The sequence below is a fragment of the Hemiscyllium ocellatum genome, chromosome X (genome assembly GCF_020745735.1).
Source record: "Hemiscyllium ocellatum isolate sHemOce1 chromosome X, sHemOce1.pat.X.cur, whole genome shotgun sequence".
Taxonomy (NCBI): Eukaryota; Metazoa; Chordata; class Chondrichthyes; order Orectolobiformes; family Hemiscylliidae; genus Hemiscyllium; species Hemiscyllium ocellatum.
In genome coordinates, this window is record NC_083453.1 from 21,097,728 (window position 1) to 21,123,396 (window position 25,669).

The 25,669-nt window shown below is 49.5% G+C and overlaps 1 protein-coding gene across 2 annotated transcripts in view; it reads right to left on the reverse strand.

Annotated features, from left to right (window-relative positions):
* Positions 1-25,669, reverse strand: part of LOC132805822 (aryl hydrocarbon receptor-like) — a 111,002-nt gene that overhangs the window by 61,352 nt on the left and 23,981 nt on the right. For both annotated transcript variants that reach the window (XM_060821112.1, XM_060821113.1), the window contains exon 2: positions 3,336-3,523. In XM_060821112.1, the coding sequence (XP_060677095.1) occupies positions 3,336-3,523 (188 nt within the window). The remainder of the gene's footprint in view (positions 1-3,335; positions 3,524-25,669) is intronic.

Consider the following 25,669-nt stretch of genomic DNA (forward strand, 5'->3'; position numbering starts at 1 on the left):
CTCACACACACACATACACACACACAATCTCACAGACAGACATGATCTCTCACACACACACGCTCGCGCACACACACAAATACACACACTCTCACACACACGCTCTCTCACAAACACACATACGCTCTCTGACACACACAAATACACACACTCTCACACACAAAGACACGCTCTCTCACACACACGCTCTCTCACAAACACACACACGCTCTCTCACACACACACACACACAGACACGACCTCTCACACACAGACACGCTCTCTCTCACACACAGACACACGCTCTCTCACAGACACACTCACTCTCACACACACAAATACACACACTCTCACACACACACAGACACGATCTCACACACACACACACACGCTCTCTCACAAACACACACGCTCACTCACACACAAATACACACTCACACAAATACACACACAGACATGTGGGTGGGGGAATAGCGGAGGGAGGTGGGGGTGGGGTTGGGGGAAAAGAGAGGAGGTGGGCGTGGGGGAATGGGGAGGGAGGTAGGATGGGGGAATGGGGGAGACAGGTGGGGATGGGGAATGGGGGAGGGAGGTGGGTGTGGGGGAATGGGGGAGGGAGGTGGGTGTGGGGGAACGGGGAGGGAGGTGGGGGTGGGGGAATGGGGAGGGAGGTAGGGGTTGGGGAATGGTGGAGGAGGTCTGTGTTGTGGAATGGGGGAGGGAGGTGGGTGTGGGGGAATGTGGAGGAGAGGTGAGTGTGGGGGAATGGGGCAGGGGGGTGGGTGTGTGGGAATGTGGAGGAGAGGTGATTGTGGGGGAATGGGGAGGGAGGTGGGGGGTGGGGGAATGGGGAGGGAGGTGGGGGTGGGGCAATGGGGGAGGCAGGTGGGGTTGGGGGAATGGAAGAGCGAGGTGGGGTTGAAAAATGAGGGAAGGAGGGAGGTGGGGTTGGGTAAGGGAAATGGAGAGGGAGGTGGGGGTGGGGAATGGGGGAGGGAGGCAGGATGGGGGAATGGGGAGGGGGGTGGGATGGGGGAATGGGGGACGGAGGTGGGTGTTGTGGAACGGGGGAGGGAGAATGGGGGAGGGAGGTGGGATGGGGAATGGGGTTGGGAAGTGAGATGGGGGGAAAGGGGGAGGGAGGTGGGATGGGGGAAAGGGGGAGGGAGGTGGGATGGGGGAAAGGGGGAGGGAGGTGGGGGTGGGGGAATGGGGTTGGGAAGTGAGATGGGGGGAAAGGGGGAGGGAGGTGGGATGGGGGAATGGGGTTGGGAGGTGGGTGTGTGGGACTGGGGTGCGGAGATGGGTGGGGGGGAATGGGGAGGGAGGTGGGTGTGGGGGAATGGGGGAGGGAGGAGGGGATGGGGGAATCTGGGAGGGAGGTGGCTGTGGGGGAATGGGGGAGGGAGGTGGGGGTGGGGGAATGGGGGAGGGAGGTGGGGGTGGGGGAATGGGGGAGGGAGGTGGGGGTGGGGGAATGGGGAGGTAGGTGGGGTTGGGGGAATGGGGAGGGAGGTGGTGGTGGGGGGGAATGGGGAAGTGGTGGGGGATTGGGGGAGGGCGGAGGGGTGGGGGAATGGGGAAGTGGTGGGGGAATGGGGGAGGGAGGTGGAGGAATGGGGAGGGAGGTAGGGTTGGGGGAATGGAGAGGGAGGTGGGGTGGGGGAATGTGAGAGCGAGGTGTTGTGGGGGAGTGATGGGGGAGCTGGAGGGCTTGGGGAACGTGGGACAGGGCTGGGATGTGGAGGTGTGTTCCAGACGGAGCCAGCAAGGCAAGGGATGTGGGCAAGCCAGTCTGGAGCTGCCTGGGTGCTATCAGATTCTCCATAGTAGTTGTTGTTGTTGTTGTTGTTGCCGGGGGGAACTCAGTGCCCGTCTGGAAAGGTGAGAGTTGAACGTTTGCCTTTAAGGGATGCCATTATTCACAGATCAAGAAACGTCTTTATCTCTGTTCCAAATCTCTCCACCACACAAAGAAATCTCAGTCTGAGAAACAAGCAGCCTGACGCAAAGCAACATCTCGTGACAACTCCTTTTGTTGACACACCACGCACTTACCAACTCCCAGAACCAAAGGTAAATTGCTGCTTTAACACTTCCCACACCAGAATGTTCCAGCAGTGCACACAAGGGTTCCAGTGCTTTATCGGAAGGGAATAGGGAAAACACATTTTATGAAAAGGAGCCTGCACCTCATTGGATGGGAATGCTCGGAAAGGACAGGACCCCGCTCTGTTGTGATCAAATAGCTGACTGCTATTCCCTCTCCAGGCCTACCTGAAGGAAAGTTTTGCACATCGTTGCCTGGCATAGCAACGTACAGCACGGAAACAGGCCCTTCGGCCTAACTCGTCCATGCTGACCTGGTTTCCTAAACTGACCTAGGCCCATTTGCCAGCACTTGGCCAATATCCCTCCAAAACCTTCCTATTCATATACCCATCCAGATGCCTTTTAAATGCTGTAACTGTACCAGCCTCCATCACTTCCTCTGGCAGCTCGTTCCATACACGTACCACTCTCTGTGTGAAAAAGTTGCCCCTTAAATCTTTCCCCTCTCATCTTAAACCAATGTCCTCTAGTTCTGGACCCCCTAACCCAGGGGAAAAGACCTTGGCTATTCACCTTATCTATGATTTTATAATGTGGAGGAGCCGGTGATGGACTGGGGTAGACGAAGTTAAAAATCACACAACACTGGGTTATATTCCCACAGGTTTATTTGGAAGCACTAGCTTTCGGAGTGCTGCTCCTTTGTCAGTGAGTGGAGAGGCGAGGAGAGGTGAGATGGTGGACAGGCTTTGGGGAGTCAGGAGGTGAGTGACTTGCTAAAGATTTCCCAGCTTCAGACCTGCTCTTGAGCCACTATTTTAACAAGGTTTCCTGTGTTTCCTTGCTCTGATGGAAAATAAAGAATCATATTTACACTCAATAATCAGATGGCAAAATATAGATTTCAGTGGAAAGTCCAGGCAGCCATCTTGTAATGCTTGCTGGGTAGAAATGGACTCGCCAATCCTCCAGAATTGCCCTCTATGTGCCAGATATTAAATATTGATCTCCTCAAGTTTGTTGTGAGCAAATCCAGCAGAAAAATTCCTTCAGGCAATTTTTAAAAAATCTTATTTATTTTTCCTTCATGCTTATATTGCTTTCTGGCTGGTTGATGACAGGGCGATGGGAGGGGGAGGTCAAGTGATGAAATCTCCAGGAGTAGGCCCGAGCAGTGTTGGCAACTGCCTGTGAGGCCTTAGCTACTTTTGAATAAACTCTTGCCTCGTGGAAAACAGAGAGCGAGCTGGAGTTGGCCATCGCTTTGCCACATTCGCAGCTCACAAGTCCACCCCTCCTCTTACCTTCAAAGAATCTTTTCAGGCGGAGGCAGCTGACGCTGAGGCGGAGGATGGAGAGTTTGTCCAGTCGCCCGGCAATGTCCTCGCTGGTTGGTAGGAGCCTCAACAGGTTGTCAAATTCCACATTGAGGCGGTCCCGGTGCCTTTTGGAAGGGTTGGACTTGGCGGCATTCCCGGTTTCCTGCTCGGCACTAGGTTTGGCAAGGAAAGAACAAAGGAAAGCTCAGGCACGACTCACCGGTGACATGAATCAACCTTCCTGAATCGGAGACAACTAACCACATCGCTCTGAACCAACCCCGAAAGTGGCTTGCATTGATTGGCTGAAAGGACACCATGAGAGGAGCGGATCCCTCAACACCATCTGATCGCAGGATCCCACATCAAAACCAGGAGCAGAAGTAAGCCATTCAGCCCCTCAATCCTGCTCTCCCGATCATGGCTGATCTCACCTCGGCCTCAACCCCACCTTCCTGCCCATTCCCCATCATCCTTTAACCCATTGCTCGTTAAATATCTGTCCATCTCCTTCAATTTATTTAATATCCCAGTGGCAAAAGTGAGGACTGCAGATGCTGGAGGTCAGAGTCTAGATTAGCAGGTCAGGCAGCAGCTGAGGAGCAGGAAAATTGACGTTTCGGGCAAAAGCCCTTCATCAGGAATAGCAGTGTTCCAGTGTCCACCACAGTCTAGCGGGAGTGAATTCCACAGATTCACAATCCTTTGAGAGTAGCAATTTCGCATCAGTTTTAAATCTGCTACCCCTTATTCTAACACAAAGATCTCTCGTTCCAGACTGCCCCACATGAGGGAACCTCCTCTCTACGTCTACTTTTTCAATCCCCTTTAGAATCTTATATACTTCAATTAGATCTCCTCTCAGTCTCCTACACTCCAGACAGCGTTGAGAGTGCGTTGCTGGAAAAGCACAGCAGGTCAGGCAGCATCCGAGGAGCAGGAGGGTTGATGTTTCGGGCCTAAGCCCTTCATCAGGAATTGTCAGCCTAAACTGCTCAATCTCAGCAGCAGAGCCATGGCATTTACTCAGTCACAGCACAATACACCATGACAGAGGCAAAACTCTATCTGGTCCTTCCTCGTTCCTCCAACCTCCATCCATGTGAAAGAGCCCTCCCCCCCAGTTACACTCTCTTCCGCCCTCTTCCGTCAGGCAAAAGACACAAAAGTTTGAAAACACGAACCAACAGATTTAAGAACAGCTTTTTCCCTGCTGTTACCAGGTTTATGAACAGACCTGATGAAGGGCTTTTGCCTGAAATGTCAATTCTCCTGCTCCTTGGATGCTGCCTGACCTGCTGTGCTTTTCCAGCAACACACTCTGGACTGTAATGTGCAGCATCTGCAGGCCACACTTTCGCCTTATGAACAGGCCTCTCATATATTACATTCTGGATCAGTGGTGCTGGAAGAGCACAGCAGTTCAGGCAGCATCCAACGAGCAGCGAAATCGACGTTTCGGACAAAAGCCCTTCATCAGGAAACGTCGATTTCGCTGCTCGTTGGATGCTGCCTGAACTGCTGTGCTCTTCCAGCACCACTGATCCAGAATCTGGTTTCCAGCATCTGCAGTCATTGTTTTTACCTCTCATATATTACAGTTGATCTCTCTCTGCACCTTCTCTGTATCCTGCATTCTGTTCTATTACCCTGATGGACTTATGTACTGTATGATTTGCCTGGATAGCAGGCAAAGCAATACTTTTCACTGTATCTCCAGACATGTGACAATAACAAATTTAATCAAATCAAAAATGAACAGCAACTTTTTGTCTCTACATCAAAATTCATTGACGTACCCGAGTGTGTGTGTGTGTGTGTGCGCGTGCGCGTGTGTGTGTGTGAGAGAGAGAGTGTGTGTGTGTCTCTGAGAGTGCGTGTATCTGTGAGAGTGTGTGTGTGAGAGACAGAGAGTGTGTGAGAGTGAGAGTGTATGTGCGTGTGAGAGGAAGTGAGTGTTTGTGTGCGAGAGTGTGTGTTTGTGAGAGAGAGAGTGTGTGTGTGAGAGAGTGTGTCTGCGTATGAGTTAGTGTGTGTGTATGTGTGTGAGTGAGTGAGTGAGTCATAGTGCCCAGGGATGTGTGGGTTAGGGTGGATTGGCCATGCTAAATTGCCCATAGTGCCCAGGGATGTGCAGGTTAGGGTGAATTGGCCATGCTAAATTGTCCCATAGTGTCCAGGGATGTGCAGGTTAGGGTGGATTGGCCATGCTAAATTGTCTCGTAGTGCCCAGGGATGTGTAGGTTAGGGTGGATTGGCCATGCTAAATTACCCCGTAGTGCCCAGGGATGTGCAGGTTAGGGTGGATTGGCCAGGCTAAGTTGTCCCATAGTGCTCAGGGATGTATAGGTTAGGGTGGATTGGCCATGCTAAATTGTCCCATAGTGTCCAGGAGTGTGCAGGCTTGAGTGGGTGAGCCATGGGAAATGCAGGGTTACAGGGATGGGGTAAGGGGGGATAGGTCTGGGTGGGATGGTCTTCGGAGGGTCAGTGATGGGCCAAAGGGCCTGCGTGCACATTGTAGGGGTTCTATGATTCTATGATCCACAGAAAAACTGGCAGAAGTTTGCAACTCTCTTTCGCAAATGGGCTAACAATGCTGAACCAATTGTAAATGTTAAACCTGAGACTGAGAGACGTTTGACACCCAATGGTATGAAGGGATATGGGCAGGTTGATGGATGTAGATTGTAGTTGAGCCAGGGTCCCATGGAGATGTTGACAGACTGGATGTGTTAAATGACCTCCTATCCTTACGCTCAGGTTCAGCACTGATCGATTGGACAAGGATTGCCATTTGCAAAATGGGATGGAATCCCAACAGGGAGCTGGGACAGTAACAGGATTTGTCAAGAGAAAGACAGTTTCAGGTGAATCAGAATGCGCGGTTCAGATGACTAAAGGCCGGCAAAACCAAGGAAAAGCAGGAGATACAAATCAAATAGGAAGACGGGAACATTTTAAAAGTGTGAACAAAATAAATCGCAAGGAAATTGTGATCCGGTTGCTGTGTCAGATGGTTTTAAAATCAGCCCTCATTTCTCTGCATCAAAACTAGTGAAAAACATTTCAGCTAAAAGTCCCATGTTTGCCTCGGACGACAAAATTAGATTCAACAGTATCCTTTGAAAAAAGCATCAGGAGATTTGAGGAATCTTTTCACTCTTAAAGCGAAGTAATATTTATCTTTTAATTGAAAAAGTGAGGAAATATCTTCATACCGGGGAGGGGAGAGTGACAGACCTTGCCCTCAAGGCCGCATTCGACCGAGTGTGGCATCAAGGTGCCCTGGCAAAACTGGAATCAATGGGTATCAAGGGCAAGCTCTCCAGTGGTTGGAGTCAGACTTGGCACACAGGAAGGTGATTGTGGTCGTTGGAGGTCAGTCATCTCAGCTCCAGGACATCTCGGCAGGAGTCCCTCAGGATAGTGTCCTGGGCCCAATCATCTTCAGCTGCTTCATCAATGACCTTCCCTCCATCACAGGGTCAGAAGTGGGGATGCTCGCTGATGATTGCACAATGTTCAGCATCATTCACAACTCCTCAGATACTGAAGCAGTCCATGTTCAAATGCAACAAGATCTGGACAATATCCAGGCTAGGACTGACAGGTGGCAAGTAACATTCATGCCACACAAATGCCAGGCTATGACCATCTCCAATTAGAGACAATCTAATCACCACCCCTTGACATTCAATGATGTTACCATCACTGAATCCCTCACTATCAATATCCTTGAGGCTACCACTGACCAGGAACTGAGCTGGACCCACTAGAAAACATAGTGGCTAGAAGAGCAGCCCCCCTCCTGACTCCCCAAAGCCTGTCCACAAGGCCCAAATCAGGAGTGTGATGGAATACTCCCCACTTGCCTGGATGGGGGCAGCTCCAACAACACTCAAGAAGCTTGACACCATCCAGGACAAAGCAGCCCCCACTTGATTGGCCCCACATCCACAAACGTCCACTCCCCCCCACCACCGATGCTCAGTAGCAACAGTGTGTACTATCTACAAGATACCCTGCAGAAATTCACCAAAGGTCCTCAGACTGCACCTTCCAAACCCACGACCACTTTCATGTCAGAGGGCAAGGGCAGCAGATACATGGGAACACAAAAGATTTACAAGGATGTTGCCGGGGTTGGAGGATCTGAGCTACAGGGAGAGGCTGAACAGGCTGGGGCTGTTTTCCCTGGAGCGTCGGAGGCTGAGGGGTGACCTTATAGAGGTTTACAAAATTATGAGGGGAATGGATAGGGTAAATAGACAAAGTCTTTTCCCTGGGGTGGGGGAGTCCAGAACTAGAGAGCATAGGTTTAGGGTGAGAGGGGAAATATATAAAAGAGACCTAAGGGGCAACTTTTTCACACAGCGGGTGGTACGTGTATGGAATGAGCTGCCAGAGGATGTAGTGGAGGCTGGTATAATTGCAACATTTAAGAGGCATTTGGATGGGTATATGAATAGGAAGGGTTTGGAGGGATATGGGCTGGGTGCTGGCAGGTGGGACTAGATTGGGTTGGGATATCTGGTCGGCATGGACAGGTTGGACCGAAGGGTCTGTTTCCATGCTGTACATCTCTATGATTCTATAAGCCACTCACCATCCTGACTTGGAAATATATCGCCATTCCTTCAGTGTCATTAGGTCAAAATCCTGGAATTCCCTCCCTCAGGGCATTGTGGGTCAACCCACAGCACCTGGACTGCAGCGGTTCAAGATGGCAGCTCAGCCCCACCTTCTCAAGGGCGGGCAACGAGGGATGGGGGCAATAAAGGCTGGGCCCAGCCAGTGACCCCCACATCCCATGTGAGATTTAAAAATTACATACAGTGCTTTTTCCCTGATGGAATGGGACACATTCCCCCTTCAATTTGCTCCGAGTGTGAACTGGCCCCAAGTTGAGCCAATCAATCCTGCCCAAACCATTCCTTAGCCAATCTGTCCCTTCCCCCACACACCCAAGCCACAATCCAACCTATTTCCTGAAGACAACGCAGTTAGGGAGTGATGTTAATTTTTAATCTTCCTTTGCGTCTTTGCTGGGCATGAACAAACAAGATTCAGCCCATGACACAAGAGTGCCATAGCAAGATGGTAGCTCTGAACCTATCCACTGAGTTCTTCCCATCTCTCCCCCACTGCATTGACGTCTCGATGGGCCTTTGTTGGACTGGCTCCAGCAAGCAAGTTTTAACACTCAACCAGAAGGTCCACATTCACCTCGGTCGGAATGACGTGAGGGAAACAGGTATCCACGGCCATGTTGATGTTTATCAACAAGAGCAATCAAGAGAGAGTGAGGGATACTGGAGCTCAGAGTCGAGAGAGTGATGTTGGAAAAGCACAGCCGGTCAGGCGGCATCCGAGGAGCAGGAAAAACCGACGTTTCGGGCAAAAGCCCTTCATCAGGAATTGGCTCACCCAGCCAAGTGCTCAGATCTCACACTCCTCCCTGCTTCCAAGCACCTCTCTATCCCACACGTAGAGGCAGACACAGTGACAGCCCCTCAGCTTTCTAGAGGAGTCATAGCATCGTGTTGAAATGGGAGACAGCTATCAACCCAGAGCCTGGGAAGAACATTGAGCTGACTGGCACAGCGTTCAGCTCACATCAACGGCGCCTGTGCGTTTGAGGAGAAGCACACAAGGGAGAAAGGAATCGAAAAGGATATGGGCGAGTTAAAGAGGGAGCTTGTGGGGAGTATATTCTGCCGACCGGGCTGCCTCTGTACTGGAAATACTTCACAACAACTTCGAAGTTCGCCTCGTGAGATGAAACCTTTTTCCACTGACTTCCACAGGAAGCTCACGGCACCCATCCAAACATCTGAGAAACACTGGACTTGTCTGAAGCCCCAGAGATGAACAGATCATCTTGCTCCAAAGATATCAAACCATAATAAGACCACAAGATATTGGGGCAGAAGTAGGCCATTCAGCCCATCGGGTTTGTTCCCCCAATTAATGAGATCGTGGCTGATCTGATCATCCTTAACTCCTGCCTTTTCCCCATAACCACTGATTCTCTTGCTGATTAATGTACCGAATGACCCAGCCTCGACAGCCCTCCACAGCTTCACTCCCCTCTGAGAGAGGACCTTCCTCCTCATCTCCGTTTTCAATAGGTGACCCCTTACTCTGAGACGATGCCCTCGATGCTCCTGCAAGGCTATGGAAGGCTTGAGTTATGAAGAAAGGCTGGATAGGCCGGGACCTTTTTCATTGGAGCGTAGGAGGTTGACAGGGCGACCTTTTAGAGGTTTATAAAATCATGAGGGGTATCGATAGGGTTAATGGGAGGTGCTTTTTCTCTGGGATGGGGGAACTTCAAGACGAGGGGCACATTGTTCAGGTGAGAGGAGAGAGATTTTAAAAAAGATGGGTTTTTTTTACACAGAGGGGGGTTTCATGTATGGAATGAACATTTGGAGGAAGTGGTGGATGTGGGTAACAATTACAATGTTTAAAAGACATTTGGATAAGTGCACTAACAGGAAAGGTTTGGAGGGACGTGGGCCAGGAGCAGGCAGGGGGACTAGTTTAGTTTGGGGATTATGGCTGGCATGGACTGGATGGACCGAAGGGTCTGTTTCCGTGCTGCTTGACTCTAGGACTCTAAGGGGAAACAACCTCTCCATATCTCCCCTGTCAAGTCTCCTAAGAATTCTGTCTGTTTTAATCTCATTCTTCACAACTCCAATGAGTCCAGGCCCAACCTGCTCAACCTCTCCACTCCTCCATATCTGTTACCAGCCGAGTGAAGCTTCCCCGGATTACCGCCTGTGTCAGTTCTTACGTTCCAGTTGTGTCTATAATCTGCCTCTCCTTTTCCATTTCTCCTCATGAGATATTTAACTGCTCCCTTTTTCGTGTCAACTGTGATCACAGGATGAGCACAAGTTGTCAAAATAGGTGTGAGTAATGACCGAATGGTTTTTTTTTCAAAACCCACATGGCATTGAGTGCGGTTACAAAGTTCTGAAGCAGATATATAAAGGCTGCTTCAGAGACTGTCACCAGTGAACTCATTGAGTAATATGTTTTGCATGTGATATTCTTAACTCATCACTTTTACCTCTCTTGTGTGCCCCAGTTTATTCTCACCCCAGAGTCAGAGAACAATGACTCCAGAGCCATTATCTCGGCTGATACTCCCAGCATAGTACTGAGGAAGTGGGGCTCTGTTGGAGGTGTCAGCAAATATTTGAGGGAGAATTCTCACCCTTAACCAACTTCACGAAAACCACATGATATAGTAATTACTTTATCACATTGTACAAATTAACAGTCACACAGTGTTTATTATTCTTTCACTGGGATGTGGGTGTCACAGAATTTATTGCCCATCCGTAATTACCCAGAGGCCACTTGAAACCCAACCACATGCTGGTCTGGAGTCACATGTAGACTAGACTAGGTAAGGACAGCAGTTTCCTTCCTTCAAGGAAATGAGTGAATGAGATCACAGAATCCCTACAGTGTGGAAACAGGCCCTTCGGCCCAACAAGTCCACACCGCCCCTCTGAAGAGCAACCCACCCAGTCCCATTCCCCAACCTTATTACTCTGCATTTAGGAGAAAGTGAGGACTGCAGATGCTGGAGATCAGAGCTGAAAATGTGTTGCTGGAAAAGCGCAGCAGGTCAGGCAGCATCCAAGGAACAGGAGAATTGACATTTCGGGCATAAGCCCTTCTTCAGGGGAAGGGATTATGCCTGAAACGTCAATTCTCCTGTTCCTTGGATGCTGCCTGACCTGCTGCGCTTTTCCAGCAACACATTGTCTACTCTGCATTTACCCCTGACTAATACACCTAACCTACACATCCCCGAACAGTACGGCCAATCCATCTAACCTGCACATCTTTGGACTTTGGGAGGAAACCGGAGCACCCGGAGGAAACCCACATAGACACGGGGAGAATGTGCAAACTCCACGTAGACAGTTGCCCGAGGCTGGAATCAAACCTGGAACCCTGGCGCTGTGAGGCAGCAGTGCTAACCACTGAGCCACCGTGCTGCCCATATGGCATCTTATAACAATTAGCAATAGCTACCAGCAGCTTTTCATTAAATTCAAATTCCACCAACTGCTATGGTGAGATTCAAAGCCAAAACGTTAGCTCAGAGCTGAGGATTACTGGACATTACAGCTACCTGCCTCCCTTTCCTACACCGTACCATGTCCCGAGATAAAAGAAGGCACGACAAAAATGAAAGATTTTTGAACTTTACTTATTCAACTTGGTTACGGCCAATGAGTATCTTTGAAGTTACTAGGAGTAATACCAGAATGGGTGAGTTGTCTCAGAAGGAAAGTTTAGACAGGCTGGACTCGTATCTGTTGGAGTGTCAAAGATTAAGAGGTAACTTGATTGGAACACAAGATCCTGAGGGGTCTTGAGGGGTCTCAGCGAGCCGAGAGGGATGATTCCTCTTGTGGAAAAATCTAGAATGAGGAATCACTGTTCCCAAACAAGGATTACCTGTTTTAGTCAGAAACAGAATTCTTTTTCTCTGAGTATCGCAGGTTTTTGAAATTCCCTTCGACAAAACGCAGTGGAATACGAATTGTTGAATATGTTTCAGGCAAAGCTAAACCGATCCTTGTTAAACAGCAAGAAGCAACAGTAACAGACATGGGTTAGACCCTCAGCTGGAGGGTTGTGTCCAGTTGTGGGCCCCACACAATAGGAACGATGTGAACACATTGGAGAGAGAGAGAGGGCAGAAGGGATTTACCAGAATGGTTCCTGGGATGAGAAACTTCAGTGAGGAGGAGAGATTGAAGACGTTGGGACTGTTCTCCCTTGGAGGGAAGAAGGCTGAGAGGGAGATCTGAGAGAGGGTTCCAGCATCATGGGGGAGGGGGCTGGACAGAGTAGATCGGGAGAAACCGTTCCCACATGGAAAAGGATCAGGAACGAGAGGGACAGAGATTGAAAGGGATGAAGTGAGGGGGAGGTGGGGAAAACCTTTCTCCCCCAGCGAGTAGTTAGGGTCTGGAATATACTGCCTGGGAATGTGGGGGGAGGCAGGTTCCATTGAGGTATTCAAGAGGGGCATTGGATGGTTATTGGGATAGAAATGGGGTACAGGGATACGGGGGAAATATTGACACGAGGGTATAGAATTAGAAGTGTGTGTGTGTGTGTGTGTGTGTGTGTGTGTGTGTGTGTGTGTGTGTGTGTGTGTGTGTGTGTGTGTGTTTATGACTGTGTGCATAAGTCGAGAGTGTGTTGCTGGAAAAGCACAGCAGGTCAGGCAGCATCCGAGGAGCAGAAGTGTGCGTGTACGTGTGTGTGTGTATATATGTGTGTGTGCGTGCGTAAGAGAGACCTTTCTGAATGGTGCAGTGGGTGTGATGGGCTGAGTGGCCTACTCCTATAGCATAGTGACATCCCAATCAGCAGCAGCAGTAGGCCGCATGCTCCTTGAACCTGTCCTTAAGTAGCCAAACAGGTTGGCCATTCTGATTGAGCTGGTGTTGGTTAAGGGAGGAGGCACTGCTTTCACTCCCAGTGAGGCTGGAGGGAGTGGGTGTTGAGACTGAGGATGGCAGAGTGACAGGCAGTGGGGCGATGAACTGTGGACCCAGTCACCCTCATTAGACCATGCAACCATGTGAAGTAAAGACTGAGGGAACACAACCAGCTGAAAGGAAGCAGGTGGCTGTTTGTACAAACTCACATCCACTGTGGTCTACTCTGGGCAGTTAAATTTTCCCTCCAGCAAAAACAGACAGCCACCACGACTGTCTCGAAAGCCAGCGTTCAGAAGATGACGGTGTTGAAGTGTTTGTTGTGGTTTGACATGGGCTCACTTTCCAGGAGCATCAAGCTTCATCTTTTCTGGTAACAGGAAAACACGCGCTGAGCAGAAAGAGGAAATGGTCTACTTTCTTTCGGAGTCTATGCACGGAACAGAAATACCCATCTTCTGAGCACTTACCTACAACTGAGATGACTGTCTGTTTCACTGCCAATTAGCCACTTTCGCAGACAGAATACACAGCAGTGTTCAAAATGATGTGTGGTTTTGCTAGTTTCGCCCTTTCGACTGTGTTTCCACTCATAGGAGGGCTAGTAACCAGGGAGTACGGGTGGTTAAGACAGCATAGGGGATAGTCAAGGGCGGCACGGTGGCACAGTGGTTAGCACTGCTGCCTCACAGCGCCAGAGACCCGGGTTCAATTCCCGCCTCAGGCGACTGACTGTGTGGAGTTTGCACGTTCTCCCCGTGTCTGCGTGGGTTTCCTCCGGGTGCTCCGGTTTCCTCCCACAGTCACAAAGATGTGCGGGTCAGGTGAATTGGCCATGCTAAATTGCCCGTAGTGTTAGGTAAGGGGTAAATGTAGGGGTATGGGTGGGTTGCGCTTCGGCGGGTCGGTGTGGACTTGTTGGGCCGAAGGGCCTGTTTCCACACTGTAAGTAATCTAATCTAGTAAATCTCAGAGAAGAGGGTGATGATGGAGCTGTATATAATGTTGGTCAGGCCCCAGCTGGAGTACTCTATGGGGTTCTGGTCACCCACCACACTGCAGGAAGGATGCGACTGCATTAGAGAAGGTGCAGAGGAGGTTCACCAGGATAATGCTGGAACATTTCAGCTGCACGGTGGTTGGCACTGCTGCCTCATGGTCCCAGGTTCTATTCCTGCCTCAGGTGACTGTCTGTGTGGAGTTTGCACATTCTCCCCGTGTCTGTGCGGGTTTCCTCCGGGTGCTCCGGTTTCCTCCCACAGTCCAAAGATGTGCAGGTCAGGTGAATTGGCCATGCTAAATTGCCCGTAGTGTTAGTCAGGGGCAAATATATAGTGGGGGGGAAGGGGGTGCGTTGGTTGCTCTTCAGTGGGTCGGTGTGGACATGTTGGGCCAAAGGGCTTGTTTCCGTACTGTAGGGAATCTAATCTAAGCTCTGAGGATAGGCTGGGTTTGTTTTCCTCAGAGCAGAGAGGGCTGGGGGTATCTGTCTGAGGGGAAAGGCATTTTTCCTTAGTAGAGGGGTCAGTAACCAGGAGGCACAGTTTTAAAGTAAGGATCTGGAGATTTGAGAAAAATAAAATGCCCCTCGAAGGTGATGGGTATCTGGAACTCACAGCCTGAAAGGGTTGTAGGGACAGGAACCCACAAGACCTTGAAGGAGCCTTTAGGTGTACATTGAAACACCATAGCATACAAGGCTCAGGACCAACTGCGAGAAAATGAGATGAGAATAGATCGATGCTTCATGACCAGCATGGACCCAATGGGCCAAAGAGCCTTTTGCCGTGCCATACAAATGCTATGAGCACAGAGTTATAACGGCCATTCAGCCCATTGAGTCCATGCTAGTTCTTTGTAGAGAAAGCCAAATAGTCCCATTCCCTCTCTCAATCTCCATAGGTCCTGCGGGTTTAAGTTCTCACCCAGTTTCCTTTTGAATCTACGAAAATAGGGGCAGGACAAGGCCGTGCTGTCATAAAAGCTATCATAATCTTATCATAAGCTCGCTTTAATCTCCTTTGCTCCAGGGAGAACAACCCAGACTCTCCAATCCTAAGGTAACAGACAAACCAACTAGGGTCAGCATTTCACAACCTCCTGCCAGTATATTCCAGCCAGCCTGCCTTAGGCCCTTTGAGGCCGCACAGCCAACTCGAGGCCTTCATCACTTTAATCCAGTGGGTCTGGCAGGGTGACAAGAGTAGGTAGGCCGCTGTTTCACTCAGTCTGGGAAAAGGGCAAGAAAGAAAGGGGAACCTCTTTTTTTTGGTTGGGGGGGGGCTGCCCTCACACATCTGTTTTCACAGGAGCTGCTAGACCTGCTAGTTTTCTCCAGCGTTCTCTACGTGTGTCTCAGAGTTGCAGCATCCACAGGATTTTGTTTCCGCGTGAGGAATATTTTGCTATTTACTTTGGGTTCATTTTGTTAAGCATGAGTTATGGCAACCTGCAAGACACCATCACCTGACACAACAATTGGTACAAAATGGCCAATTTGTGCCCAGGTCTGAGCAGTCAGTCTGAACAGGCTGGAAAGATGGTTGCTCAGGGCAATGGAAAGATGGCTGCTGAAGGCAGTTGAAAGATGGCTGCTCGGGGCAATGGAAAGATGGCTGCTGAAGGCAGTTGAAAGATGGCTACTGAAGGCAGTGGAAAGATGGCTGCTCGGGGCAATGGGAAGATGACTGCTGAAGGCAATGTGAAGATGGCTGTTCAGGGCAACGGGAAGATGGCTGCTCAGGGCAATGTGAAGATGGCTGCTCAGGGCAACGGGAAGATGGCTGCTCAGGGCAATGTGAAGATGGCTGCTGAAGGCAGTGGAAAGATGGCTGTTCAGGGCAATGGAAAGATGGCTGCTGAAGGCAGTGGAAAGATGACTGCTCAGGGCAATGGAAAGAAGACTGCTCAGGGCAATGGAAAGATGGCTGCTCAGTGCAATGTGAAGATGGCTGCTCAGGGCAATGGGAAGATGGCTGCTCAGGGCAACGGGAAGATGGCTGCTCAGGGCAACGGGAAGATGGCTGTTCAGGGCAATGGGAAGATGGCTGCTCAGGGCAATGGAAAGATGGCTGCTCAGGGCAATGGAAAGATGGCTGCTCAGGGCAATATGAAGATGGCTGCTCAGGGCAATGGAAAGATGGCTGCTCAGGGCAATGTGAAGATGGCTGCTCAGGGCAACGGGAAGATGGCTGCTCAGGGCAATGGAAAGATGGCTGCTCAGGGCAATGGAAAGATGACTGCTCAGGGCAATGGAAAGATGGCTGCTCAGGGCAATGTGAAGATGGCTGCTCAGGGCAATGGAAAGATGGCTGCTCAGGGCAATGGAAAGATGGCTGCTCAGGGCAATGGAAAGATGACTGCTCGCGGCAATGGAAAGATGGCTGCTCGCGGCAATGGAAAGAAGACTGCTCAGGGCAATGGAAAGATGGCTGCTCAGGGCAATGGAAAGATGACTGCTCAGGGCAATGGAAAGATGGCTGCTCAGGGCAATGTGAAGATGGCTGCTCAGGGCAATGGAAAGATGGCTGCTCAGGGCAATGGAAAGATGGCTGCTCAGGGCAATGGAAAGAAGACTGCTCAGGGCAATGGAAAGATGGCTGCTCAGGGCAATGTGAAGATGGCTGCTCAGGGCAATGTGAAGATGGCTGCTCAGGGCAATGTGAAGATGGCTGCTGAAGGCAGTGGAAAGATGGCTGCTCGCGGCAATGGAAAGATGGCTGCTCAGGGCAATGGGAAGATGGCTGCTCAGGGCAATGTGAAGATGGCTGCTCAGGGCAATGGAAAGATGGCTGCTCAGGGCAATGTGAAGATGGCTGCTGAAGGCAGTGGAAACATGGCTGTTCAGGGCAATGGAAAGATGGCTGTTCAGGGCAATGGAAAGATGGCTGCTCAGGGCAATGTGAAGATGGCTGCTGAGGGCAATGGAAAGATGACTGCTCAGGGCATTGTGAAGATGGCTGCTCAGGGCAATGGAAAGATGGCTGCTCAGGGCAATGGAAAGATGACTGCTGAAGGCAGTGGAAAGATGGCTGTTCAGGGCAATGGAAAGATGGCTGCTGAAGGCAGTGGAAAGATGACTGCTCAGGGCAATGGAAAGATGGCTGCTCAGGGCAATGGAAAGATGGCTGCTCAGGGCAATGTGAAGATGGCTGCTGAGGGCAATGGAAAGATGACTGCTCAGGGCATTGTGAAGATGGCTGCTCAGGGCAATGGAAAGATGACTGCTCAGGGCAATGGAAAGATGGCTGCTCAGGGCAATGGAAAGATGACTGCTCGCGGCAATGGAAAGATGGCTGCTCGCGGCAATGGAAAGAAGACTGCTCAGGGCAATGGAAAGATGGCTGCTCAGGGCAATGGAAAGATGGCTGCTCAGTTAAGCATTTTGTTAAGCATGAGTTATGGCAACCTGCAAGACACCATCACCTGACACAACAATTGGTACAAAATGGCCAATTTGTGCCCAGGTCTGAGCAGTCAGTCTGAACAGGCTGGAAAGATGGTTGCTCAGGGCAATGGAAAGATGGCTGCTGAAGGCAGTTGAAAGATGGCTGCTCGGGGCAATGGAAAGATGGCTGCTGAAGGCAGTTGAAAGATGGCTACTGAAGGCAGTGGAAAGATGGCTGCTCGGGGCAATGGGAAGATGACTGCTGAAGGCAATGTGAAGATGGCTGTTCAGGGCAACGGGAAGATGGCTGCTCAGGGCAATGTGAAGATGGCTGCTCAGGGCAACGGGAAGATGGCTGCTCAGGGCAATGTGAAGATGGCTGCTGAAGGCAGTGGAAAGATGGCTGTTCAGGGCAATGGAAAGATGGCTGCTGAAGGCAGTGGAAAGATGACTGCTCAGGGCAATGGAAAGAAGACTGCTCAGGGCAATGGAAAGATGGCTGCTCAGTGCAATGTGAAGATGGCTGCTCAGGGCAATGGGAAGATGGCTGCTCAGGGCAACGGGAAGATGGCTGCTCAGGGCAACGGGAAGATGGCTGCTCAGGGCAACGGGAAGATGGCTGTTCAGGGCAATGGGAAGATGGCTGCTCAGGGCAATGGAAAGATGGCTGCTCAGGGCAATGGAAAGATGGCTGCTCAGGGCAATATGAAGATGGCTGCTCAGGGCAATGGAAAGATGACTGCTCAGGGCATTGTGAAGATGGCTGCTCAGGGCAATGTGAAGATGGCTGCTCAGGGCAATGGAAAGATGACTGCTGAAGGCAGTGGAAAGATGGCTGTTCAGGGCAATGGAAAGATGGCTGCTGAAGGCAGTGGAAAGATGACTGCTCAGGGCAATGGAAAGATGGCTGCTCAGGGCAATGGAAAGATGGCTGCTCAGGGCAATGTGAAGATGGCTGCTGAGGGCAATGGAAAGATGACTGCTCAGGGCATTGTGAAGATGGCTGCTCAGGGCAATGGAAAGATGACTGCTCAGGGCATTGTGAAGATGGCTGCTCAGGGCAATGGAAAGATGGCTGCTCAGGGCAATGGAAAGATGACTGCTGAAGGCAGTGGAAAGATGGCTGCTCGCGGCAATGGAAAGATGGCTGCTCAGGGCAATGGAAAGATGGCTGCTCAGGGCAATGTGCAGATGGCTGCTGAAGGCAGTGGAAAGATGGCTGCTGAAGGCAGTGGAAAGATGGCTGCTCAGGGCAATGGAAAGATGGCTGCTCAGGGCAAGAACGATGGCTGCTCAGGGCAATGGAAAGATGGCTGCTCAGGGCAAGAACGATGGCTGCTCAGGGCAATGGGAAGATGACTGCTGATGGCAGTGGAAAGATGGCTGCTCAGGGCAATGGAAAGATGGCTGCTCAGGGCAATGGAACGATGGCTGCTCAGGGCAATGGAAAGATGGCTGCTGAAGACAGTGGAAAGATGGCTGCTGAAGACAGTGGAAAGATGGCTGCTGAAGACAGTGGAAAGATGGCTGCTGAAGGCAGTGGAAAGATGGCTGCTCAGGGCAATGGGAAAATCGCTACTCAGGATAATGGAAAGATGGCTGCTCAGGGCAATGGAAAGCAATGACACTGGAATTACAGCATCACAGGGTTGTTATGATTCAGAGGAGGCTATTTGGCCCATTCATGCCTAAACCAGTTCTCTCCCCTTGGATAGACAATTTCCTGTCTCTTCCCCATATCCCTGCACATCATTTCTGTCCAAAGCCCCTCTTGAATTAGGAAGTACTGAGGTTGTTAGATCTAACTGCAACAAATAGACTGCTGAAGGGTCTTGACAGAAACCAACCACTGCTGCTACTGAGCGTCGGGGTGGGAGGAGTGGATGTTTGTGGATGTGGTGCTAATCTAGCTGGGGCTGCTTTGTCCTGGATGGTGTTGAGCTTCTTGAGTGTTGTTGGAGCTGCCCCCATCCAGGGAAAGTGGGGAGCATTCCATCACACTCCTGACTTGGGCCTTGTGGACAGGCTTTGGGGAGTCAGGAGAGGAGTTAATCGCTGCAGTATTCCCAGCCTCTGACCTGCTCTTGTAGCCACTGTGTTGATGTGGCAAGTCCAGTTGAGGTTCTGGTCAATGGTAACCCCAGGACGGTGATAGTGGGGGACTCGGTGTAATGGGACCCCCAAAGTACTGTCACTTCTGAATCCCAAAACAGCACTTGGGGTTGAGTAAAAATGCACTTCCGCCTAACCCAGCTTCCAAAAACAGGGAACTTCTCCAACCCTTCTTTAGCCAAGTGATTATACACCATGTCTCTGAACACAAGTTGGGTTCAGGCCTGTCAGATCAGGCACGATGACACGTGTATATTTTAAAAGACAATTTGATCTTTCTTTTTCAAGTACTAGCAAAGCAGCAACACGTTGCCAGCAGTAAAGAGGAAACTAGACTGCATTCCTTCGATGAGGCAATCGTCCCAATGGAACAGTGATTCTCTCCGTTCTGGGAATTATGCCAACTGATGGTGTCACCACACATTCCCTGCAGTAAGAGTAGACCCTCACCCTTTCTTATGTTTGCTGAGTGACAGCTCATTGCACAGGTCTCCCGTGAACACAACTGAAGTTATTGGGACCCATCCTTCCAAGTGAATCAAGTTAACCTCGGCACTATTTGAATCAGCAATTTTCCTCTCTCAATGTTGACTATTCAATTCCAGAAGACTTTGCACCTCAGTTTTCCTCCGAGCCCAGTCTTTATTCCAAATATTTCAGGCATTATTTTACCATACTATAGCCAAAAGTACATCATTTCTTGAGTTTTTTTAGTTAAAACTACATAGCTACAATAATAGACCACACAACTTCGTCATATTACACATAAGATGCCTTCAGAGAATCAGTGAAGCATCACCTCAACATCATAGTTTCACGTACACACAGACACACATGCACACACATAGACACACGCAAACATCAAGACACATGCACACAGACATGCACAGACATTCACAGATACACACACACACAGACGCACACGCACAGACACACATATATATACAGAGACACACACGCACACACACATAAACACACACACACACCGTCACAGACGCACACATGTACAGACACACATGTACACACAAACAACACACATACAAACACAAAGACACACATACATACAAACATACACACATAGACGCACACACACATGTACACAGACACAAATGTACACACACATATACACACACACAATCAGCAAAACACACACACACACATGCAGACTTATGGACACCCACACACACAGATATACAGACACACACAAACACCAAGACACACATGCACACAGACACACACAAACACACATACAGACGCACACACACACGTACACAGACACAAATGTACACGCACACACACATGCAGACACATAGATGCCCACACACACACAGACACACACAAACACCAAGAGACACATGCACACAAACACACACAGACATACACAAACACCAAGAGACACATGCACACAAACACACACAGACATACACACACACATGTACACAGACACACACAGACCCATGCACAGACGCACAAACATATATGCACACGCTCACGCACACAACACAGACAAAAATACTAACATATACACACAAAACTACATTCATTCTGAATACATCACTGACATCAAACAGAAGGCAACTCATGGAGCGAGAAAAGACACACCCTACAGTCAGGGGGTGAGCTAAGTTGCTGCTAAGGAGGTCTTCAGCCCTTCAGTGGGAGACAGTCCCACCCTCTCCCTGTCTAATTAACCAGGAGATCTAGCAGTGCCAAGAGCTCAGTAGTAGATGCTGCAAAATGTCCTAGGAACAAGAATAAAATGGTTCCTGGTGTCATGTTCATGATAATGGTCTAACCTATTTGAAACAGTAAAACATGTTATAAGTTCTGAAGCACCAAAGCACAGTGTGTGAGCAGCTTGCAGCCAGGCAGAGTCACAACATTGTATCCTCACAGTCTGTGCACTTCTTAAAGGGTAGACATACAATACCCCAGAGAGAGGCAAATCCAGAGCGTTCAGTGGAGATGGTCGCTCCACCATACGGACAGGGGTGTAGGAAGGAAATGAGAAAGTATTACCTCTATAACAAACTCAGTCTCCCCGCCAAAGATCATATCCAACCCCATTTCCTTTGCAGCCTTTTCAATGTTGTTTTAGGGAACAGCCTGCCCGCGTATTATCTATATCAATAGGCTGGATATCAAGGGCTGCCCTGCTCCTCGGATGCTGCCTGACCTGCTGTGCTTTTCCAGCACCTCTCTAATCTAGACCCTGGATATCAATAATCTTGAGCTATCTGCTTAGATATGGCACAACTAAGTGTATTATTACCAAGAACCAGTGAATCTACTGTTGGTGCTTTTCGCTTCAGGTGAGGGATGTGCTGCGTTCCTATAGCCAGTGCCACAGGATGGTCAGTGTCTACCAGAACAGGTCAGAGCCCCATTTCCGATCTCTCACAATGCAGCTCTCCCTCAATCAGTTCCACCGAGAGAACCATGAAATCGTTTCATAACAGCTTGAATGGTATCCTCTTCAATCGTCTCTGAACTTTCTCTGGTCAGTCAAGAGTATTTTGTTTTTGAAAAAGAACAATTTTACATTGCGTGATTTGGGACGCAGCACATCTTTCAGATTTCAATAAGTCTGTACATGTCCCAACAGATCTTTCACTGCTTGCCAAGATTTAGACATCCTGTTGTTTTTATAGTATAAGCCTGCCTCTTTGCAAGTCTTTAATAATACCATAAGATGTAGGACCAGAAGTGGGCCATTCAGCCCATCAAATCCGCTGCATCATTCAAAAGATCATCGTTGATCTGATCTTCCTCAACCCCACTTATAGAACACAGACCATAGAACATAGAAAAATACAGCGCAGTACAGGCCCTTCGGCCCTCGATGTTGCGCCAATCCAAGCCCACCTAACCTACACTAGCCCACTTTCCTCCATATGCCTATCCAATGCCCGTTTAAATGCCCATAAAGAGGGAGAGCCCACTTTCCTGCCTTTTCCCCCATAATCCTTCAGTCCCTTCCCTGATTAAAAGTCTGTCTGTCTCTGCCTACTTTAATGAGCCAGCCTCGACAGCCCTCTGTGGGAAAGAATTCCACAGATTCACTCCCCTCTGGGGGAAGACATTCCTCCTCATGTAGACTGTCCCACAAAGAGAAACAACCTTTCCCCATTTACCCAACAAGCCCTCCAAGAACCTTGTATGTTTCAATAAGGTCGTCTCTCATTCTCCTCGACTCCAGTGAATACAGGCCCAACCTACTCAACCTCTCCTCATAAGACAGTCCCTCTATCCCTGGGATCAGCTGAGTGAACCTTCTCTGGATTGTTTCCAATGCCAGTCTATCCTTCCTTGGATAAGGAGACCAGAACCGTTCACAGTATTCCAGCTGTCGGTGTCTTGTATAATTTTAGGAAAACCTCCCTGTTTATTACTCCATTCCCTTTGGAATAAAGCCCAGCATTCTGCTTCCCTTCCCTATTACCCATTGAACTTGGATATGAGCTTTTTGTGATTCATGCAGAAGGACTTCCAAATCTCTCTGTGCTGCAGCTTTCTGCAGTCTTTCTCCATTCAAATAATATTCAGCTCCTCTATTCTTCCTGCCAAATTGCACCGCCTCACATTTTCCCACATTATGTGCAATTATTTTGCCCACTCATGTAACCTTGCCTATATCTCTCTGCAGACCCGTTGTGTCTTCCCCATCAGTTACAGCACCTGTCATCCACAAACTTGGCTACGATACATTCACTTTCATCATCCGTCGTTCATACATATTGTAAACTATCACAGCCCAGCACTGATCCCCATGGCACTACACTGGTTACAAGTTATCATCATGAAAATGCCCCCCTGATCCCAACTCTCTGTCTGCTGTTAACTAATCCTCTATCCATGCGAATATATTACCTCTCAAACCATGGGCTCCTATCTTATTGATGAGCTTATTAAGTAGTCTTATGTTCAGTACCTTATCAAATAACTTCGGAAATCCAATGCATTACATCTACTTGTTCCCCTTTATCTATCCTGTTTATTACATCCTCAAAGAGCTGGAATAAATTTGTCAGGCAATATTTCCCTTCATGAAACCATGCTGGCTCTACTTGGTCATAGTACATATTTCAAAATTATCTGTTATTACGTCCTTTATAATTGACTCTAATATTTCCTCAATGATTGATGTTAAGCTAACCGGTCTGTAACTACCTGCTTATTGTCTCCCTCTCGTTCTGAATCCGGGCGTTAAATTGATAGTTTTCCAGTCCTCTGGGACTCCTCCAGAATCTAAGGGTTTTTTGGAAGATTACTGTCAGTGTGTCCATTATCTCTGTAACTATATCCTTTAATATCTCAGGATGCATTCCATCAGGTCCAGGGGACTTATCGGTCTTTAGTTTCCCTTGAATCCTTTCTCTAGTGCAGTTATTTCTGCTCCACCTTTAGCCCCTTCATTACTTAATGTTAATAGATCAGTCTCTCGCACTCTACCCTGTGTACATTTTAGAATATCCAAATTTCTGCAGTCCATTTCCTGGCTTCGATCAGATTTTGAAAACTGTGTTCAGTCAGTGAGCAATATTCCACTATTTTGCTCCATGTTACAGCCTGACCTTTATTTCCATTAGGCGAGGAGACTAGGACCCGTGGACACAGCCTTAGAATTAGAGGGGGTCAATTCAGAACAGAAATGCGGAGACATTTCTTCAGCCAGAGGGTGGTGGGCCTGTGGAACTCATTGCCACGGAGTGCAGTGGAGGCCGGGACGCTAAATGTCTTCAAGGCAGAGATTGATAGATTCTTGATGTCACAAGGCTACGGGGAGAATGTGGGTAAGTGGAGTTGAAATGCCCATCAGCCATGATTGAATGGCGGAGTGGACTCGATGGGCCGAATGGCCTTACTTCCACTCCTATGTCTTAAGGTCTTAAGGTAATTGAGTCTACGTTGATTTCCAAAACTGGAATAGTTCCAGGTCTACCCGAAAGCCGACTTCTACATCCAGGCCAGGTATTATAAGTGTGGCTTTGATCCTCACAGGCACAAATATCGCTACAGATGCTGCAACCAGTGAGGCCTCATAGATCTGCAGGCTGCATTTGAAGAAAACGTCATATCCCTTTTAGATCACTGAGTCCCCACTATCAATGTCCTGGGGTTTACAATTGACTAGGAACTGAAATAGACTTGCTCTGCAAATACTGTAACTACGAGCTGGTCAGAGGGTATGATAACTGCAACAAGTAACTCACCTCCTGACTCTCCCAAGCCTGTCTATAATACTCCCCACTTGCCTGGATGGGGGCAGCTCCAACAACACTCAAGAAGCTGGACACCATCCAGGACAAAGCAGCCCCCATGTGACTGGCCCCACATCCACAAACATCCACCCCCTCCCCCACCGACGCTCAGTAGCAGCAGTGTGCACCATCTACAAGATGCACTGCAGTAATTCACCATCGATTCTCAGACAGCACCTTCCAAACCCACAGCCACTTCCATCTAGAAGGACAAGGGCAGCAGATACATGGGAACACCACCCCCCTGCGAGTTCCCCTCCAAGCCACTCACCACCTTGACTTGGAAATATATCACCGTTCCTTCAGTGTCGTTGGGTCAAAATCCTGGAATTCCCTCCCTCAGGGGCGTTGTGGGTCAACCCACAGCAGATGGACTGCAGCGGTTCAAGGAGGCAGCTCACCCCCACCTTCTCAAGGGGGGGCAACTAGGGACAGGGCAATAGATACTGGGCCCAGCCACACTCAAGTGGACTTCTACAAGGATTCACCCCAAGTGCTTCCATAAGGATTCCTGGCCCCAAACCACCCTGCTCCCACACACCCAGCATTGTTTACCCAACATGCCCATCCTCATGGGCATTCTGCCCTCCCATGCCAAGTGTGCACCGAATAGATTCGGCAGGAATTAATTAACTGACAGTCACCAAATTGCGACGCTGCCCATTCCAATATTCTTCAGGGAGAGAAAAGGTGCTTAGAAGAGCATTTGAAAAAGTCACCATCTTGCCCCGATTATTTCTTCTAAGTTCCTCCCAGCAGCATCTTTGAAATCCCTTGGTATTTCTGGGAGGAGGATGAGCAATCCTGGAGGGTCAGTGCAGACTGGATGGGCCGAATGGCGTGCTTCCACACTGTACGGGTTCTGTGTGGGGATTTTTCAGATCACCTGCAGCTTTTGTTTTACCGAGACTGAGTCAGGGGTGGGGAGGGTGCTTTTCACGTGACATCAGGGATCCTGACTGGCGTGGCCTTAGTCGGTTCTGAATGCGTTCCCCCCCCTCCCCATTCCCAGCTTCAAACACCGTTTCTCTCTGTCTATCTTAGCGGCTCCTTTAAACGTCTCAAATATAT